Source organism: Zootoca vivipara, chromosome 10 (genome assembly GCF_963506605.1).
Source record: "Zootoca vivipara chromosome 10, rZooViv1.1, whole genome shotgun sequence".
Lineage (NCBI taxonomy): Eukaryota > Metazoa > Chordata > Lepidosauria > Squamata > Lacertidae > Zootoca > Zootoca vivipara.
Genome location: NC_083285.1, coordinates 23,696,080 through 23,715,005, shown reverse-complemented (window position 1 = coordinate 23,715,005; position 18,926 = coordinate 23,696,080). Strand labels below are relative to the sequence as shown.

General features: G+C 39.6%; 1 protein-coding gene across 1 annotated transcript in view; it reads left to right on the top strand.

Moving 5' to 3' along the window:
• The window catches only part of NELL2 (neural EGFL like 2), a 113,867-nt gene that overhangs the window by 52,262 nt on the left and 42,679 nt on the right, over nucleotides 1–18,926 (top strand). Inside the window, exons 12-13 of the mRNA XM_035128429.2 lie at nucleotides 3,563–3,691; nucleotides 8,399–8,524. Of these exons, the coding sequence (XP_034984320.1) occupies nucleotides 3,563–3,691; nucleotides 8,399–8,524 (255 nt within the window). The remainder of the gene's footprint in view (nucleotides 1–3,562; nucleotides 3,692–8,398; nucleotides 8,525–18,926) is intronic.

The following is an 18,926-nucleotide window of genomic DNA, read 5'->3' as shown; positions in this document are numbered from 1 at the left end:
AGAACAGGCAAAACAAGCTGCCCAGCAAGGCCAATCTGCTCACAAGCAAAAAATTCAACCTCAGCACCCTGAAAACAACTAGCCAATGCCTGCACTGTCTATAGGGTGGGAGAGTAGGTAGCCGACAGACAGAAGAGGATGCCAGAAGAATGAGGTGGGCTTAAATAGCCCTCCCACCCACACCCAGTGTCAGCGTTGCATTCCTCTGCACACGGAAGTTACTTCTTAGGCCTCTACAGTTCTTGAACAGCTGCAGCAGCTACTTGCCACCACAACTGCTTCGAGCATGGGGACAGCGGGAATGCTGAAAAATGAAACACTTCTCATGCATCTGGTAAAATGAGCAAATGTTTATGCCACAACAGATCTATGAATCTTCAAGGTGCCGTGATACCTGGTCTGCTTTGTTGCTGCCTCAATATACTAACATAGGTACCCTTTTGAAAAACCCCTTTGAAAAGTATCAGCCGGTAACTGTCTGAGGATGGAAGGGAATCTGTCAGCAGAATGGGGAAGAAAGCAATTTGTGGCATTTCCCCCCACACTCCTGCAGCACTCTCCAACCCCCTGTGTGTGTGGGAAAGTCCCCCAATCCACTGGGGCAGATTTAGAGAGGATGGGGGGCTGCAGGAGGGAGGTGGAATTGCTGAAAATGGCATCCTTCCATGTTCCAGCTGCTAGAAGGAGGACTGTTGCAGTCACCTAAATAGTAGGGAACATATGGATCGCTTCCATGCTGTTCCTGCTGGGCTGTGATCGTAGCTGATTGTGTGTACTTCATAATAGCTGTAGTTTCTTTATCAGTTAACATGGTTTGGTTTGCTGATAGAACACCAAATTCCCACTTTAATGTTGTTCACTACAGAGAGTTAAAGAAATACGGAGGATTATAGTCTCACATTTATCACACAGCACTTTGAACAGATGGCGTGTGCCCTGATTTGCAATTCAGGGTAAAAGATAAAGGTATTCTCTGGGGTTTTCTTGTCTGCTGTTCTCATCCAGGGCGATATTGGTTCCTTCAAAGCTGTGAAAAGTTGCATCTCTCTCTCTCTCCTGGTTTTTCTAATAGATAAACCATTGCAAATATGAAACAAGTTCCCAGTCTCCTGGGTTTCACCATATACCTGTGTTCCGAGAAAGAAAGCCACATTCGGTTCCTGGGTCATCCAGGCACCAAGTATGTAATTAGTGAAATCAGAAGGGACATAAAAATTAAAGGAAAGAATATGATAGAAACTGGATAAGATCCTGGCTATCCTATCTATTGAAATAAACTCAAAAGGACATTTTCACGGATGGATTTAAATTATTTAAATGGCTCTGAGGGATATGTTCATTACAATATTTCTTGATTATTCATGGAGACCACACAGGCTTGAGAAGTGTAATTGGCAGGTTTTATGCTTATTATCAGTACATTCCCATGTCTGTCTGTGTGTGGGGCAGCTTGAATTTGCCTGTCAGGAGCTGCCTACAGATCTTATCTCTGAAAGCCTAAATTACTATATAATTAATCTCCTGTACTTGCTCTCTTATACTGCCGCATAGCCACAAGGAGCATATTGATCAATAATGAAAATGTGACCGCCATCTCCTGTGATGCTCAGGTTCTGACACAAACTGATAGAAGCCGGGAAAAGTCTAGCCTAAGGCTAATACTTTGTCCTTAACTAGGGGTCCTTTGTGAGGGAAGGCAGAACAGGACAAAGGCTGTCATAGGAGCAAATACTGCTATTCATAAGCAAATAGAAAACCCATAAATGCTGAGGCTGACATACAGATTGGAAACAAAGAATAGCTCTTAGTAGACATTCTTGCTTCAGAATTAACTTCTAGTTAGCTGGCTACCCCTGCTGAGGAGCACAGAGGTGGCTGGGCAGACAACATACAGCTCCCACATCATTTCTGGTAAGCAGCGTTATTGTCCCACAATGGCAGCTGACAATTTCTGCTTGTGAATCACTTGCACTGGCCATGGCTGTCACATCTCCTGCCAAGTTTTGAGGACCATTTTACTGAACATTTGAACACAATGAGAAATCCAGGAATGTAAGAGGTGGGATGAGAGAGAATCCACCACTTAGAAGGATGTTACAGGTGACATCACATGCATACTGCCCATAAGTCCCCCCCCAAAAAAAACTAGATGTTTTCTGCATTTGCCCATAGTGACTTGCCCATGAATGCCCTCAGAGATTTATGGCTGGATAAGGCTTAAAACTGGTGCCTTGCACTTCAAAACACTAAAATAAACTATTACATTTTTCTTTAGCATTGGCCATTGTCAAGAGGTGGTAACTGTTAATTAAAGACAGGTAGTTGGTATTTAACTAGATTATATACCGGACACGAGTGGTGCTATAGTCTAAACCACTGAGCCGCTTGGGCTTGCCGATCAGAAGGTCAATGGTTTGAATCCACATGACAGAGTGAACTCCCATTGCTCTGTCCCAGCTCCTGCCAACCTAACAGTTCGAAAGCATGCCAGTGCAAGTTGATAAATAGATATTGCTGCGACAGGAAGGTAAACAGTGTTTCTGTGTGCTCTGGTTTCTGTCATGGTGTTCCGTTGCACCAGAAGTGGCTTAGTCATGCTGGCCACATGACCTGGAAAGTTGTCTGTGGACAAACACTGGCTCCCTTGGCCTGAAAGCGAGATGAGCACTGCAACCCCATAGCTGCCTTTGACTGGACCAGGGGTCCTTTACCTTTTTTACCTTTTGTATTATAATGATGATAGCACTGATCTGGGTCAGTTGAACATAAATTTTCCTCTTGGTCTTTAGAAGCCTTGGGTTTAGTTCTCACAGAGTGGCAACCACCAGTTCAAGTGTTTTAATAATCATAATCAAGTTAGCCTTTGCCAACCTGTGTAGTTTTGGACCATTATTATTATTTATTAAATTTGCCCTATACCTGCAGGTCTCAGTGCTGTGTTAGCTGGGGCTAATGGGAGTTGTGGTCCAGAAAACCTGGAGGGCACCATATTGGCAAACACTGCTACTAAGTACTTGAAAATGATAGAGGTTGTAAACTATAGTGGTTGTTGAGGACGAAACTACTCACCGGTCCTTCTGATGAGGTGCTAGGCTCCAAGCATCAAAAGCAAAATTCATATGGTAGCAGCTGGTGGGGCATTGTTGCTCACTTGGCTTCTCAGTGCCATGTGTTGCTGCCAGGTACCAAGAGGGAAAGTGGGAGGAGCTGGAGGCAGTGGGGAGTTTGGTATGGTGTGGAATGGTTCAGCTGCTGCATCTGCACCACACCAAACTCCCTGCTGCCTCTCTCCTGCTCTCAGTACCCTGCAGCAGTGAATGCCATTAGGAAGCCAAGTGAGTAACACTGCCCTGCCCTGGCTGGCATCCACTACTGAATATATATTTGACAAGTTTTTTTAAAATACAGAAATGGCCATGTGGCCCAAGAAAGACATGAATTACATAAGCTTCGATCCCAGAAGGTTAAACTTAGTTGGAATTGTGCTGCTGACTTCAGAAGGAACTGAATAGCCTAGTTCAGTTGTTTAGAGTTTCTAAGCATCATTTTTACTTACTTTTAGGCCATGACTTTTGCTCTGAAGGACACAAGTGCTTGGAGAATTCTTTCTGTAGGAACCTTGAAGACAGGGCTGTCTGTGGCTGCCGGGATGGATTCCGAGCCCTCCGAGAGGACAATGCATACTGCGAAGGTAATTCTTTGTAAATAAATCTGATTCAGGTATAATAATTACTGCAAAAAGTATGTATTAATTCACAACTTGTCAAAGTGATGGGCTCATTAAATTCAGGGGATTTAATTTAAAGCATGAATCAGCTGAAGTAATTAACTCTCCAATTAAGGTTCTCCCTTTCCTAAAAAAATCTGATCTGTGTCAAAGTAATATGTTAATACAACCGAATTCTTGATTTGGAAATTAATATATTACTATAGTATGTACTTTTTCCCCATTCAGAACTCACTCAGATAAGCTAAAATTCCAATAGCATGCCATTTTAATATAACTCCTGAGTTGTAACACCTCTTAATTAATCCCCAGGTATGTTTATGTAACCTTAAGGGTTGTATAAAGTAAGCAACAGGAGATAGATTTAAATATCTTGTGGTAAGCATCATTTTAATAACAAACACCCCATCTAAAAGATGTAGCATTGTTCCCATGGGGGGGGGCGGGGCGGGGAGATTGTTGATTTTTGCTTTTACAGTTTCTTCAAAGTTCCAGGCCAGTTTGTGATCAAGGCCAGATGACACACATTCTAAGGCATTCCGGTTATTGCCTGATGCCTTTTGATGGAATGAGTTCAGCTGTGAGTCAGCAAGTATTTAATATGGAGGATGTGTAGGTGCTTGTACGAACCACCTCTCGTATACTTGGCTACCATATGGAGAAACATTATTGCTGTGTTTGGCCACCTGAATACTCTGAAATAGAAAAAATGCCAAGGTATTTATGAGAGATATCCATTATCTTTCTTTCCCACCACCATTTCCTCCTGCCAGGGCATGCTGAAGTGGAACAGCATGTAACTAAATATTTCCTTCTCCGTTAATTACAAGTCTGTAAGCAATTACAGGTGAAGCTGGAAAATAATTGCATTTGAAAAGATCTGTATTAAAATGTAGCTAAGCATGAACAAAATAATTGGTTTTACTTTTCAGGACAAATAAAATAATTATTGGCTTTTATTGTTGCAATCCTGGAATAGGTTAGGTTTTTTTTATGGCAGTTGTAGAAAACCTTTGCCCCCCCAAGATGTTGCTGAGCACCCTTAATCCATGGTCATTGGCCATGCTTGTTGGCACTGATGGAAGCTGCTGTTCTGCAACATCTGGATTGCCAAAGTGTTCCCCATACCCAGAGGCTGCAGTTGTAGTCACTGTCAAAATGCTTTCTGCACTATAAAGCTGAAGTTGGGTCTATATTATGCTGTGTGTTGGGTCTATATTATGCAGTTATAATTGTTTGTGGCTGTTGAGATTGTTAATAATAATAGAAGGAATGTGCTTGATGCCAGCCATGAAGGCAAATGGTAAACCTATATTTCCACTAATGAAGCATTTTCTAAAGATGCAGTGTTTGAGAGATGAGAGGTAAATCAAACATGCCAACGAAAACACTGGCAAGACTTGTATCACCTGTAGAGTTGAATTTATTTATGACTTTGAAATGCTTGTTGGCATTTTTAAAAGGATTGCACCATGAAATCTCCCAAAATCAACACATGATCCTAAGGATATTTGCATAGGAGCATGTATTATTTATTTAAGTGGGAATTTCTCCCAGTAAATCTGGATGATTTGAAATCCACAGGGCTGTTAATTGGCAATGATTGAGCTCTTAGAATTAAGTTAGTATAATAAGCTATATTTACTGCCTTAACTTTCATTAGCTCTAGTTTCTGAATAGAATGGACAAATTGGGCAATTTTGGTTTCCCCCAGTTTCTTATATTTTTAGTGTATATTTTCACATTGCTTTCTGTTCAGTATTTTAATGTACATTTCTGGTAATACACACATTTCAATATGCAATCTTACATATTATATGTATTCCATATTATACACATTTTTTGCAAGCAATTTCTCCTAATATTGTGCATTATTGTATGTTATTTTAACTAATTAACCATTTTGGGGGTTTTTCATTTCAAAATTTGGAGAACTATGAATGTCAGAGGATAGCTATGTTTCTGTTCATTTAAATATAAACTGAACCAAATTTCTACTGCATCCCTACTTCTGACTACCTTGTTGAGAGCTCCTTGTTATTAAATGCCCACTTCTGTTTTTCTTGTTGTTAGCTGTCATATCTTCTAAGGCAACATCTGTATTCACCTGCCTCCTTGGATAATTAGGTGCTGCGAATAAATTTGCTCCTTCCATTTTTTAACAGCTACTTGTAATCTCGCACAATCTCTTGCTTTCTCATACTACGGGTCATAAGAAGGTGAATCTAAATCCCATTACGTACACTGCCATCAACCAATTGTTAATTTGTGCAAAGGGGGAAAACATTTTCAGAGTTGTTGCTACAGTAGCTTGTTTTTAGATATTCACAATGTTGTGTCTTAATTAAAAATAAAATAGAAAATCCACTGAAATGCATGGGAATTGAGCCATTAATTTCAGTAGACATCATGTGCGCCAACTCTACGGGGTCGAGGTGTCACCCCTGGAAGGCAATCTATGCTGTTTGAAACCCCATTTGTTCTATGTAGTACAGCAGGGGTGGCCAACTCCCAAGAGAGTGCGATCTACTCGCAGAGTTAAAAACTGGCAGTGATCTATCCTCTTTTTGGGGGTTCAGGTCAAAGTTGTTGAGTTTTTTCAGGGAGGAGGTAAAATGCTTAGCTTTTTTTAGGGGAGCCACAGTTGTTCAGCTTCTTTGGGGGGAGCCTATGATCTACCAGTGATCTACCTTTTGGACATGCCTTTAGTACAGTATGCCTTGACAAATTTGCCCTTTATAATGGGAGGCAATGTGATTGTTTTACTGATGTCTTTTTAAAGGTTTATGGTGATTCTGAGTACATATTTCTGAGAGAATAAACATCATTTTCAGTTGACTGCTGTGCAGAGTTATCCTTTAAAATTTAATGAGGACATTCAATCGGTGGTAAATTTCTACCCGTATCTTCCAAAATTAGGTCAAGTTTTATTTACTAGCTGAAATAAATAGATGGCTGGATTTTATTTTATTTTAAAGGCTGGGTGGGGAATTGTACTACTTCACAAAAAGCAGTTCTAAGGAGCTCACACTCAATATTAGTTTGTGATTCCTGATTGATTTAAAGATTCCTGCATCATGATATGGTTGGTGATGCCAGGGGTTCTAATAGATGCCTGCACAGTCTCGAAGCTGGTGCACAATTTGCTACAATTTCCAAAATCCCAGCCCTGTGTTCCTATGCTACACCTAGTTGAGAGGTGAGCAACCTCCTGGGACATAGACACAGTTCAAAATAACCATGGCTGTCTCACTGAGCATGTATTTCTTCAAAGCTTGGCATTTTGGAAAGGTCAGCTGCTGAAGATATGAGGAAAGTAGTAGCAAGATATGTATCAGTTTACGTTTTTATTGAGGTATCTTCAAGTGATCAGAGACTGCCCCAGAGAACAATAACCATGAGTGCCCTGTGCGTTGCAGCCACTAGAACAGAAAGGATGCTTGATATCATGTGAATGGATGAAATCACTCAGAAAGTAGGTTTTCTTCTGCTGCTTTGTACTTTTGCTGGTCCTGCTACACACCTTCTTTGAATGGTTTTATCTAGCCAGTATGTGTCCTTGAACTGTGAGTGTGATAATGTATCTTGCTTGCTGAGATGGAGTTTGGAGGGGTGTGTGTGTGTGTAGATGTCTTGGGCAGGTGACAGGAGCAGATCAGTAATAACTCACATGGGGTCACAACTCTTTATTCAAAGAAGCAAACAGCTCAAGAGGTCACGCCTAGTGAGCACAGCAACTCTTCCTGATAGGTCTTGCCCCAATGAGGCAGTTGTGAGGACTGAAGGTCCCACAGTTGCCTAAGCCTCCTCCTCTTCCTCCGGGTTCTCCCAAGGCAATCTGAGATTCTCTTGATGCATCTGCCTCTGTTCCACCCTCTTCATACCTCTTCTGGTCCTGGGAGACCATGTGACCCCTAGAAGATTGCCCATCATGGAATATGCCACTTAGGCAGAATAAAGTTCCAACTCCTGGCATAAGAGCCTGAGACAGGAGATCCTTGTAAGTGTAGAACACAACAAAAGTCCACAGTGAGAATGTATTGGGGGGGGGGGGGAGACGACAACCACTATTTACACATGAGGTTTAATGGATCTTGTCTTAATGAATACTCTTCATTATGAAGTATGAAGTAGTGTTAGAAGACCATTGTTGATGCTTTAGTTTTTGTCTTCTAATTGAAATTATACAATAGTTTCAACATGTAAAATATGTGCTTAATTTTTATTTCTGTTTCCTCCAGATTAATCAACTGATGCTTTGCTTGATTAATCTGCCAATTAAACTTTTTAAAGTCTACCAATCTAATGTGCATGCATAGATACCTATATGTAAATGACACTAAAACAGCAATAAATATAAAAATAGTTGTATTAAATGCCGTTGTTATTACTGTTAGTAGTAGCTGAAGGCATTTAGATATGTTTTCCTCCCTTATATTCATAATTATAAAACAACTTTTAAAAGATTTTGCGAAAGGTAAAGCTGGTTGCATCTATGAATCAATGCATCACAATTGGTGATTTGGGTTGTGGCAACCTGATCCTATGAGTAGGGCCTAATGTAAAAGGCAGAGGCAAAATGCTCCTTTGTGCAAGCTGCTTTCTAGTCTGTGTAAACATAAGGAAACCCCAGCAGTGCTTGCTCAAATGGCCTCGTTGCTATGTCCACAGATGCTGATGAGTGTGCAGAAGGAAGGCATTACTGTCGGGAAAATACCATGTGTGTAAACACACCAGGATCATTCATGTGCATCTGCAAAACAGGTTACATCAGGATTGACGATTACTCATGTACAGGTAAGAGACAGCAGTTAGTCAGTGAAAAGTCTCCACATTTCCAATGTTTTGAAAACGTTGCTTTGCTTATGGATAACGGCACTTTTAATTCCTGAATGGGAAGCGGAGGAATGGAGCGGTGTCATGGCTACCACATCACAAATCCTGCTGTTTGGCCTGGCCACACCAGAAGGTGGGAACTCTTTCCTCTTCTTTTTTTGCTGCAAGACCCCCAGGCTGGCACAGCTGAAAAGCCCAAATGCCTTTAGACCAACAGATTTAAAGTCAGCAGTGCTTGCCTTGCCCCCAAAACACCTTGTTTTGAGGAAAACATCCGGTAGCCAGGGGTGTACCTAGGGGTTGGCTAGGTTGGCCCCTGCCCGGGGGAGTGCAAAAATTGTGCCTCTTAACTCTGACGTGGAGTGGCTATCATCATCATCATTTTATTCCTATGGAGCTTGTCAGGCCCCGCCCCGAGCCAGGTGGAGAGAGGCAGGGCAGGGCCCTCAGGCTCCCAACATTCATGGGGAAGCCCTCCTTATATGTACAGACAGATTTATAAGGATTTATAGATTTATAAACAGGCTATGAGCCCATCTGGCTGTTTGTGTGCTTCTCAAGCTCTTCCTCCTCTGCTCTGGGTGGCTGGGTGATATACGTAGGTTCCTCTTACAAGGGAGCAAGGGGCAGAGGGTGCCAATGCAGCTCCTTGTGAAGGGTGCAAGGGGGCCTAGGTAGGCTGGTGGCAGTTTCCTGCCTTGTTGGGTGCAGTAGAGTCATCTACAGAGTGCAGCTTAGTGGGGGGTCAGTTCCAGTTTATCTAGTGGGGGTTAGGACTGCACTGTAAAGGAAGCAAGAAAGTTAGTACGGTACATTTAAAAAGTTTCCTAAGTGGCAGCTACTGTGAATCTAGCCCCAAATCAACTTGGTGGCAGGGTGAATGTTTAATTAGGTTTCTAATTGGGAGGGGGGAGACAGAAGGAAATACTGCATCTCATTCCTCTTCCCCTGACCACACTGGAAGTAGGAGGGGTCGATTCTGCTGTGCGCCTCCTTCCCAGCACATTCTCTGTGGAAACATGCTGGGCAATGCAGATTCCTGCAACCAGCATGATTGAGTCCTCCACTCACCAACTGGTGAGCAGATGATTCAGTCCTGCTTTCCCAGTGAGATAACACACAGAATCTGTCTTCTCCTTTTTCTCGCTGATGGCCCTCCCTCTGACAGGCCCAGGTTTCTCCAGGCAACCTGATGTGGGGTGATCCAGGGCTGTTTCCACCTAACCCTGGTGAAGCTTGGATCCCACCCTCCCTGGTTTAGTATGGGATGCAACAAATCTAGTGCACAGCCCTAATATATGTGCATACTATAGCCTTATCTGGATTATACCAGATTGTATATCATGCATGCGTGATGATGTCATTATTTCGGACCACCATTCTGAGTCCTTTGTAGGTCTGCCCTGAGGGGCACAGTGGTGTTCCATATAGACTACAGTTGAACAGATCCTGAGATCAATTATTAAATTATTTGTATACTTGTTTTTAGTTGCATAGATATATGTTTCTGTGATATCACAATCATATGTTGCTTGATCTGAGGAAAGCTAATAATATATAACTCATTTACTGGTTTCACGCACCATCAATAAATTGAACCCTATACTTGTTTCCTTTAAACTGCCTAGAAGCAATTATAAGCTGAATTGAATAAGTGACTTGAAATGAAAATAATACAACACTTGAATTGTTAGTTTGTTGGAACTCATTAGAAGTTCCTTAACTCAAACTGAAATATAAATTTGGTTACGAACTGCAAGTTATTTTCATATAAACTATAAATCTTAGTAACACAACAATAAAACTGTTATGGCTGTGAAGAGATTAAATTATAATAGAAGTTTTTAAGCAGCTATTATGCTGCAATTTGCTTAATGACGACTGAGAGCATTTACAAATTCAACCACGACCAGTGTTTACAACGATTACTGAAAAGGAAGAGCGGTTCCATTTGAGAGTACTGAATGCCTTTGACCTTATGTTTTGTAGAATGCATCAAAGTGGCATTTGCAAAAATGTTACATAAATATACTTCTTCCTCATCAACATATTAAAGTGAATGATGACGAACCAGATGCACAGTTCTTCATAGTTGAGAACAGGAACAGTGGCAAGGTGGCCTTGTAGCTTGGTCCCAAGCTTGTTGCTATGCTACAAGGTTTCCAGAAAAGCTGCAAAAGTCAACATGCTATACTTGTGAAATCCTGAACATACAATCTTTGTTATATCTAGTAGCATTATTAATGGAAAACAGAGAAGGTGGTTTTTCATACTTCCATTTTTTGTATGAAACCCAAACCTTTTATTAGTTTAAAAAACCAGTGTTTCCTAATTTCATTTTTTCTTCCCAAGCCCAAATGCAGCTGGGAGCAGCTGTTTATAGCATCCAATTATAACGGGACCTGTTTCTTTCTTTGTCTTGTTAACACACCTGCTCTCTTTGCCCCCATACCTATTAATCAAGCTGTTCTGGAACCCAGATGCTGTCTTGTTCACTGCCACAGCCAGCTTTAATGCAAGTTTAGGTCTCTAAGGGCTTCTGTCTGGTACTTGCCAAATGAAGGAACACCCTATAAATCTGCACACAATAGGGAAGGTGAGAGCTGTAGAATCCAGCTGTTCCCCAGTGAGGTTAATAATAATAATAAGTGGGAAAGTAGAGCTTTGAGCAAAGCAGGCAATTTTTTTAAAAGCAGATTTTCCATGTGGGCACGTGCATAAATCGTGGAGAACAGGAATGAAAAGGGCAAGAATAACACATCTTGGCCACTGCAATGATACACTTTTAAGATACAGGACTGATACATTGTTTAGATTAGTAGCTGTTGAATGGATTCTTTAAAAATGGTTTTGTTGACCTACAAGGGAGCAATAATTCTCACAATTTACATTTTTTATTTGTGTGTGTGTGTGTGTTTGTGTGGAGAGAGGGCCTTTAGCACAAACTGCAGAACTTATGGTTGGTGTCAGCCATGTTTTTGAATGAGTACTTTCATTCAACAGCCACCCGCATTCTTAGAATCAGTTTGTTTTGCATGGGGGCCCCTTGGTTGTGGGGCTGGATGCACAGATCACAAAAGTATGATAAGTTCCTCAGTTCTTTTGTTAAGAAACTGATACACAGCCTGCTTTCATTTGTTAGAAGAGGGATTTTTATTTTTTTTATTTTTTGTCCTTTAGAATAAAATTGCAAAGTGGCTCTTCAAACCCGTATTGAGTGTGTTTGCGCATACAGTTAACGTTAAACAATGCAGCGTTTAAACAATATGGCCTCATTATCTCTGACATCTCTTAATGTCTATTTTAAATGCCAGCAAACATCACTAGTTGCCTGGTAATTTATTCTGAGTTTCTGGCAAATGTGCTTATCTCACACTTCAAATGCTACTTCACATTCTGCTGCTACAAACCCTAATTTCATTATGGTTTCATGTTCATTTAAAAATGGTGTGTGTGTGTGTCATCTCAAGCATTATAATCCAATGATCATGATGGTGACACATTCCTGTCAATCACCATCAGCCCATTGGGGTGTCCCTACTGTTTACATGTAAGGCAGGATAGTGGCAAGACTGGGACTACATATCCACACTAGTGGAGCTGCTGAAGTTTGTACTTCCTAGCTATCACAACAGATGGGCTTTGGTACATATATGCAAGAAAAATAAGTCACTGTGATCTACTTAAGCTGTAGGATGCTCCAAAGATTCCCTCAGATACCGGTACCCTTTTGTGTAGAAATGTATCATAACACATAAAGCGTAAAATCTGACACTGTCATCAGAAAATAAGAAGGTATAATGGAGGTCCATCTGGACTGAGATGAGGGATAGCACAAAGTTGGAATAGATATTGCTCTGGGGCTGCTGTGAAGGCAAGAGGAACCCAGTGGAGCTGTAGGCAGATAAAACCAGTGGCCATTTATTTACTTACTACCTGTATACTTTACATCCTGCCTTTCCTCCAGGGAGCTGAAAGTGGAGTACAGGGTTTGCATACCCATCCTTTTATCCTTACATCCCTATATGCAAGCCTGAGAAAATCAGTAACTGTATACCCCTCAACCATCCCACTTTGAGTGGGACATCTTGGAATGTCCTGGGTTTTTTGTTTTTTTGTTTTTTTTTTGGTCCAGTGCTTTGGCACGAGTCAGCTGGTTTGTACCAGAGCACTGGACCAAAATACACTTGTTTTTGGTCTTATGCTCTGGCACAAACCAGCTGGCTCCATGAGAGCCCAGGACCAAAAAATTATGATTGTCTCAATTGATCAGAGGGATGTTGGAAGGTATGTGACTGGCCAAAAGTCATCCAGAGAACTTCATGCTTGAGGAGGGAATTTGAATCCTGGCCTCTCAAGTCCTAGTTAAAAACTGTAACCCCCATAACACACTGGTTCTCTGAGGATAAATTTGTTTTGAATATTTTTTGAGCATGTGTGGATTCAGTATAAAGTACTTTGAACATACGTACAGTCCAGATTTTGTTAGATTCCAGCTCACATCAGCCTTGGTCAGCATGGCCAATAGTCAGGAATGATGGGAGTTATAGTCCAACAATATCTGACGGCCAATATCTGGTATAAATATATATAATTTTGTCTGAATTCAATAGCGCTAAGCTAAGAAAGCATGATGAGACAATAAACAATGGTTTGGCCTCAATGGAGAGATCATATTTAAACAGGATTTCTTCTTATACATAAACATTTGTTTAGCTAATTTTTTTGGTCTTTACCATTAATTCACATGTAAAGTCTTTGTATTGTTTGTGTTCATAACCCCAATGACATGTCAGATGGAAATAGATGATAGCTAATTAGCTAGCAAATTGATGTTAAAATGATAGGAATTTGTTTGTTTAAAAAGCAGTGAATTTACACTGCTTTCATCAGTATTGGTCTTTAATTAATGGGATTTCAGGAAATCAGTATCCGCATAACGATATTACAAGCACGTTGAGGTTAGGATTGCACTGACAAGATAAGAAGCAGAGTCTCATAAAGTGATTACCAGGGGAAAATATATTGTCAGTAACAGTAATTACAGCAGGTAATTGTGTCATTTGCTCTGTTTCAGTCCACTGAGCAGTGTACCTACCAGCTGCAACATGCTTCCCCCCTTTGATCTTCAGGGTTTTAGAAAATCTCACACAGCTTAGTCAATGAAGATAAATGCTAAGAACATCTGACATTGTATAGATAGGTAGATCTCAAATTAATTGGATTGATTCCTTGGGAAAACGACTTTCCTCTTAGATATGTATTTTTCTTCATGCTTTTAATCGCTTAATAAATGTGTATGTTTATTAAAAATATTGCTTATTGTTTTGGCCAGTGATTTTGTTGAAATGTCATATTAATTAAAAGATAATACCAGGACTGAGAAGAATTAATTTCAGGAAAATTAATTTGGGATCTGATTTAGCCAAAGTTACATACATATTTAATTACTTATATCTACCTACATATTAAAAACATTGTGATAGTGTAGGATTTAAGGTCCTACTGATTGCTGATATCCATGGCTCATCAGGTCTTCAAAGTATCAAATAGGACTTGCTACAGGTTGCTAGTGAGGCCTACACAATAATTAATGGAAACTTGCAGAATATTTTGGGAATGGCAACTAAAGTTTATAAACAGGAAGAAACTGATAAAATTTAACTGTGCTTTGTGCAATTTCATTTTGTAATTCCTATTTATTAAAGCTAGAATAAGAAATACGACAGTAAATGCAAAGGAATGCAATATGGGAAAGCATCAAATTTCCATGTTAACTGGGGCAGTGATAGAGGAACAATTTAAGCAAAATCCATGTGTGTTCTCAGTTGTTGGGCCAGACATAATACTGTTGATTTTGGACTCTTCATTATCATAGCTATTGACAAAACAACACATGAACTGACAGTTCACCCTAAGTGTTTTAGACGGTCAAAATAAGATGGGCTTTATCAAAATGTCAAATTTCAATATTTTGACAGCTGACTGACTTTTTGACTGAAATCCAATGCCAGAGGAATTTACAAAATACAATTATATGGTGTGCTTGATTTGTTGCAGCAGTGAAGCAGTTGGTGTGGGAATACCTTACTCCCCACCCCCCAACCCCATTTCATCCTCACAACAAACCTCTGAAGTGGATTAGGCCAAGAAATTATGACTGGTCCAAGGTCATGTGATGGAGTGAGGATTTCAGCACTCGTTTCCCAGTGTCCAGTGTCCACATATACCTCGACTGTCCCAACAAAACCAGGATGTCCTCTTTTTTCGTGTGAAAGCACAGCGGCCACTTTAGGCGCCGTGAATGTACGTCACAATTTCACCCCGAAAAAGCACTTTTTCCAGGGCCATGATGTTGTGGCTGCCCAAAAAGTGTATTTTGGGGCACAGTGCTTTCGTTTCTGACCCTTTACTGCACACATCAGACCATTAAAAGTTCAAGGGCCTGTGATTTCTAGGTAGCTCTGTTATAGGCGTTCTTCAGACGATTATGACACATTGCTACATCACTTGTGTGGAATACTTCAAAGCTACACTGAACCTTTTCTCTCTTGTTTTGGTAACTGTTACATATGAAGCAGGGGTTCTTTTCGTTACTTTTCTTAGTGAAACCGAGAGATTAAGACGACTGAGAAGCTCTTAGTTCCGGAAGGAATTATAGAAAGGTTTCCTGATATTTTATTCATAAAAGTTTTCTCAGACAATGAATACAAAAATAGGTACTGCTGCATACATCACATAAACAAGACAAAGCCTTTTCACCCTTAAGGATCAGGTTTTCTTAACCTTGCTTTAGGTGCTTATGTTCCTTGGCTACGGTACTTTAGTACCTATAGTAGGTCAGGCTTTGGGGTCAACCCCGTTGATGACTCATCAGCAGCTATTTCCCCAATAAACAGTAGCAGAGAATTTGTTTGCTTACACCATCCTTATCCCCATCCTCTCTGCCTTTTTGTCCTCTATTCTGTATTCCTATGCCATGAATTCAGGACTGGATGCTATTGTTTCTGGATGGTACAATGCTGAATAAGCTTTGTTGAACTATAATATACAAAATAACTTATAAGCTGGTTTCCGACCATAATAAATAAATTATTCATTCATACAAAATAACCAAACAATCTGAGAGAAACTTAGCACTAGGAGGAGTCTATTAATAGCCATAATTTCCACCAGAGGTCCTTCTCTAAATATCCCTGTCACTCTTTAGGTTTTCTTTACTACTACTACCACTACAGTGGTACCTCGGTTTATGAACATAATTGGTTCCGGAAGTCTGTTCATAAACTGAAGCGTTCATAAACTGAAGCGAACTTTCCCATAGAAAGTAATGGAAAGTGGATTAATCTGTTCCACACGGTCCGCGGAGTACTTAAACTGAAGCATTCATAAACTGAAGCGAACTTTCCCATAGAAAGTAATGGAAAGTGGATTAATCTGTTCCAGACGGGTCCGCAGAGTACTCAACCTGAAGCGTACTTAACCTGAAGCATGGGTGTAATTGGTTCCGGAAATCTGTTCATAAACTGAAGCGTTCATAAACTGAAGCGAACTTTCCCATTGAAAGTAATGGAAAGTGAATTAATCCGTTCCAGATGGGTCCGCGGTGTTCATAAACCGAAAATTCGTAAACCGAGGTGTTCATAAACCGAGGTTCCACTGTATTTATGTGCTGCCACCTGACTGGGTTGCCCAGAGAACCACGTTCTAGACATTTATTCTTAAAAAAACTTCCAGGATTTTAATTAATTTTATATCTACTGCTTTTTGTATTTTTACTGTTGCTACGATAGCTGCTATAGTTTCTGATGTTTCTGATCTGTTTTATATTTGTTTTGTGGTTCTCTTTTGAAAATCTAGATTAATAAATTTATGATTTTTTTTAAAAAAGCCATAATTTCCACACAACAGCAAGGAGACAAATAATACGATCATTTGACAAATGAGAAAACATTAATTACATTAATTTTCAGGTCAATAGGGTGGGAAATATATGACAAATGGCTTTCTTCATAATATGTTGAACAACATAATGATCTGTCCCCACTCTCTGTAGTTTGGACCAAGGGAGGAGGCTGTGGATTTTGCCCAGTATGCTAAAGTGACAAGGGAGGAACAAGTTATATACAGAGATATAAACATACAGGGCTGCACATTTATGCATATTTTCAATACCTGAAAATGAGATTATTTGTTTTTGTTTTTGTCACTAAAAGTTATCACAAAGAGGAGATAGGAAATTTGATTCTGAGGTTTAACAATTGTCTGAGTTCTCCCCATGAATCTGAGCACCTATTAAAACTATTAATCAAACTCCCCCTTTGCTTCAACACCATTGTAAGGACTAGAGGTTATGTGGGAGCAGTGTTTTCTCAAAAAGGTCATTATTTATGTTACAAGTTTCAGAGAGGTTTGGCAGGTAACAGTATTTTTCAACCATATTATTAAACATTGCTTTTATAATTAAGCCAAATAAATAAGACAAAATAACTAAAGTTGTAGTTAAAGAAATGAGTTAAACAGTTTTATGATTTTGCTAACTACACCTTTGCAATTTTTTTAAATAAAAAGAGCCATTATATGGATGCAATTTCTTTTCTTAAAATATATTTAATATAGCGAGGTAGAGTGTCTTCTGTTTCTGAGAAATTTAAATGCAGTGGCTCAGATCTTGCATTGCTCCTCTATTTAAATATGTGAGGGGAGACTTTTCACCAACTCTCCCCTCCATCCATTTCCTACACACCATTCCCAAGAGTCTCTCAACCCCCAGGAGCAGATTTTCAGGGCGACAGCAAAAGGAAATAGAAAATCTTCACCTTTGAACATGAAGCATTTTCTGTTCCAAGCAGGAAAGTTAGGATCCCAGACAACATTCTAAATGTTTCATGATTACAGCTTGAATTACATTGTAAATGAAAAAAATCTTTTTTTGTTGCCCTTGATGGGGTAAAGATATTACCTGTTGATCTTTTGTATAAAAGTGGGAACTATAACTCTGAGAAACAGCATAAACAACATGATCACCACATTTTAACATTCCCAAAAGTTCAGCTGTGATGAATGCAAATTAGTTTGGTTTCTAACCCACACTAAATCAGTAAACCTGATTTAGAAATAATTTGTGGAAATAGCTTGCTTGCTCTTAATGAACATATATGCAAATCCAGACCTGCAAATTATTGCAAATGTCTAGCAGTTTTATTTCTTTGAAGTGTTGTTATAAAAGTATAATTCAATGACCACCAAAGCCAATATTGCTTTGTCAAAGTCAATGTAATGGACACTGAATCAATTTGTAAAAAACTTTAATTCTTAAAACGCCAATTCTCCAAAGCAATGCAAACCTAAAGTGAAAAACACGCTTAATGCTGCTGACGTTTTTGATTTATGCTCTTTTGAAGCATCTATGAAGGTAACAGAAAGTACATGGCAAAATATTTGCAGAATCAAATTAATTCTGGTTTTATTCTTGCTTCTTGCTTGAATGGCCAGTGGTTGGTTCTAGGTGTGATTTTTCCCCCCTGATTCGTCACCTAAGCCATGCACAGCATTCTGTCTGCTCCCTTGGAAGAAAAATGGAATGTAAAAATAATCAATGAAGAAGAGCAAATATATCATTTTGTGTATTTAGGCCTTGGTTACAGATGAGTATGAGTTCCTTAAAGCAGTTCTTCTCAAGCAAAATATTGATCTGCACATATATTTATGGAAAACTGAAAAGGAATGATAACACTCATTGACTTTCAAAGGAGTACTTGCCAAAGGTTGCCACTGCAGCTTGTTCCTCTATTAACGATGTAATTGATACAGTTGTTGGACTGACAATAATTCTGAAACTAAGGAATTAGATAAATGTGAAAATTGAATATTCTCACACTTCTGCCTTCCTTTTCGAATAAAATTAGATTCATTTTATAAAGATGCCAGAATGTTGCATTACTTTAGGTTCAACATCTTTATTGCAATAATACCTCCCCGTTTGTGGAATATTCTCAGGGAGGTTCGCTTGGTGCCTTCATTATACTGTACACCTTTAGGCACCAGGCAAAAATGTTCCTCTTTAACCAGGCCTTTGACCGATTGACATCCAATGCCCTGTGTTGGGGAGAGAGGGGGTTATTGGGTTGTTTTTGGTTTTATTATGTATTTTGTGTTTTTATATTATGATTTTATGTTGTAACCACCCTGAGACTTGCAGGTATAGGGCTGTATACAAATTTAATAAATAAAAATAAAGCATTTCATGTGGGTGTTACTATAAACTATGTGCACTTATTTGTTTTTGAAAATTTACTTGTTTGAAGCCATTGTTAATATTAACTCTGTGTTTTAATTGTTATAATCTGTCCTGGGACCTTAG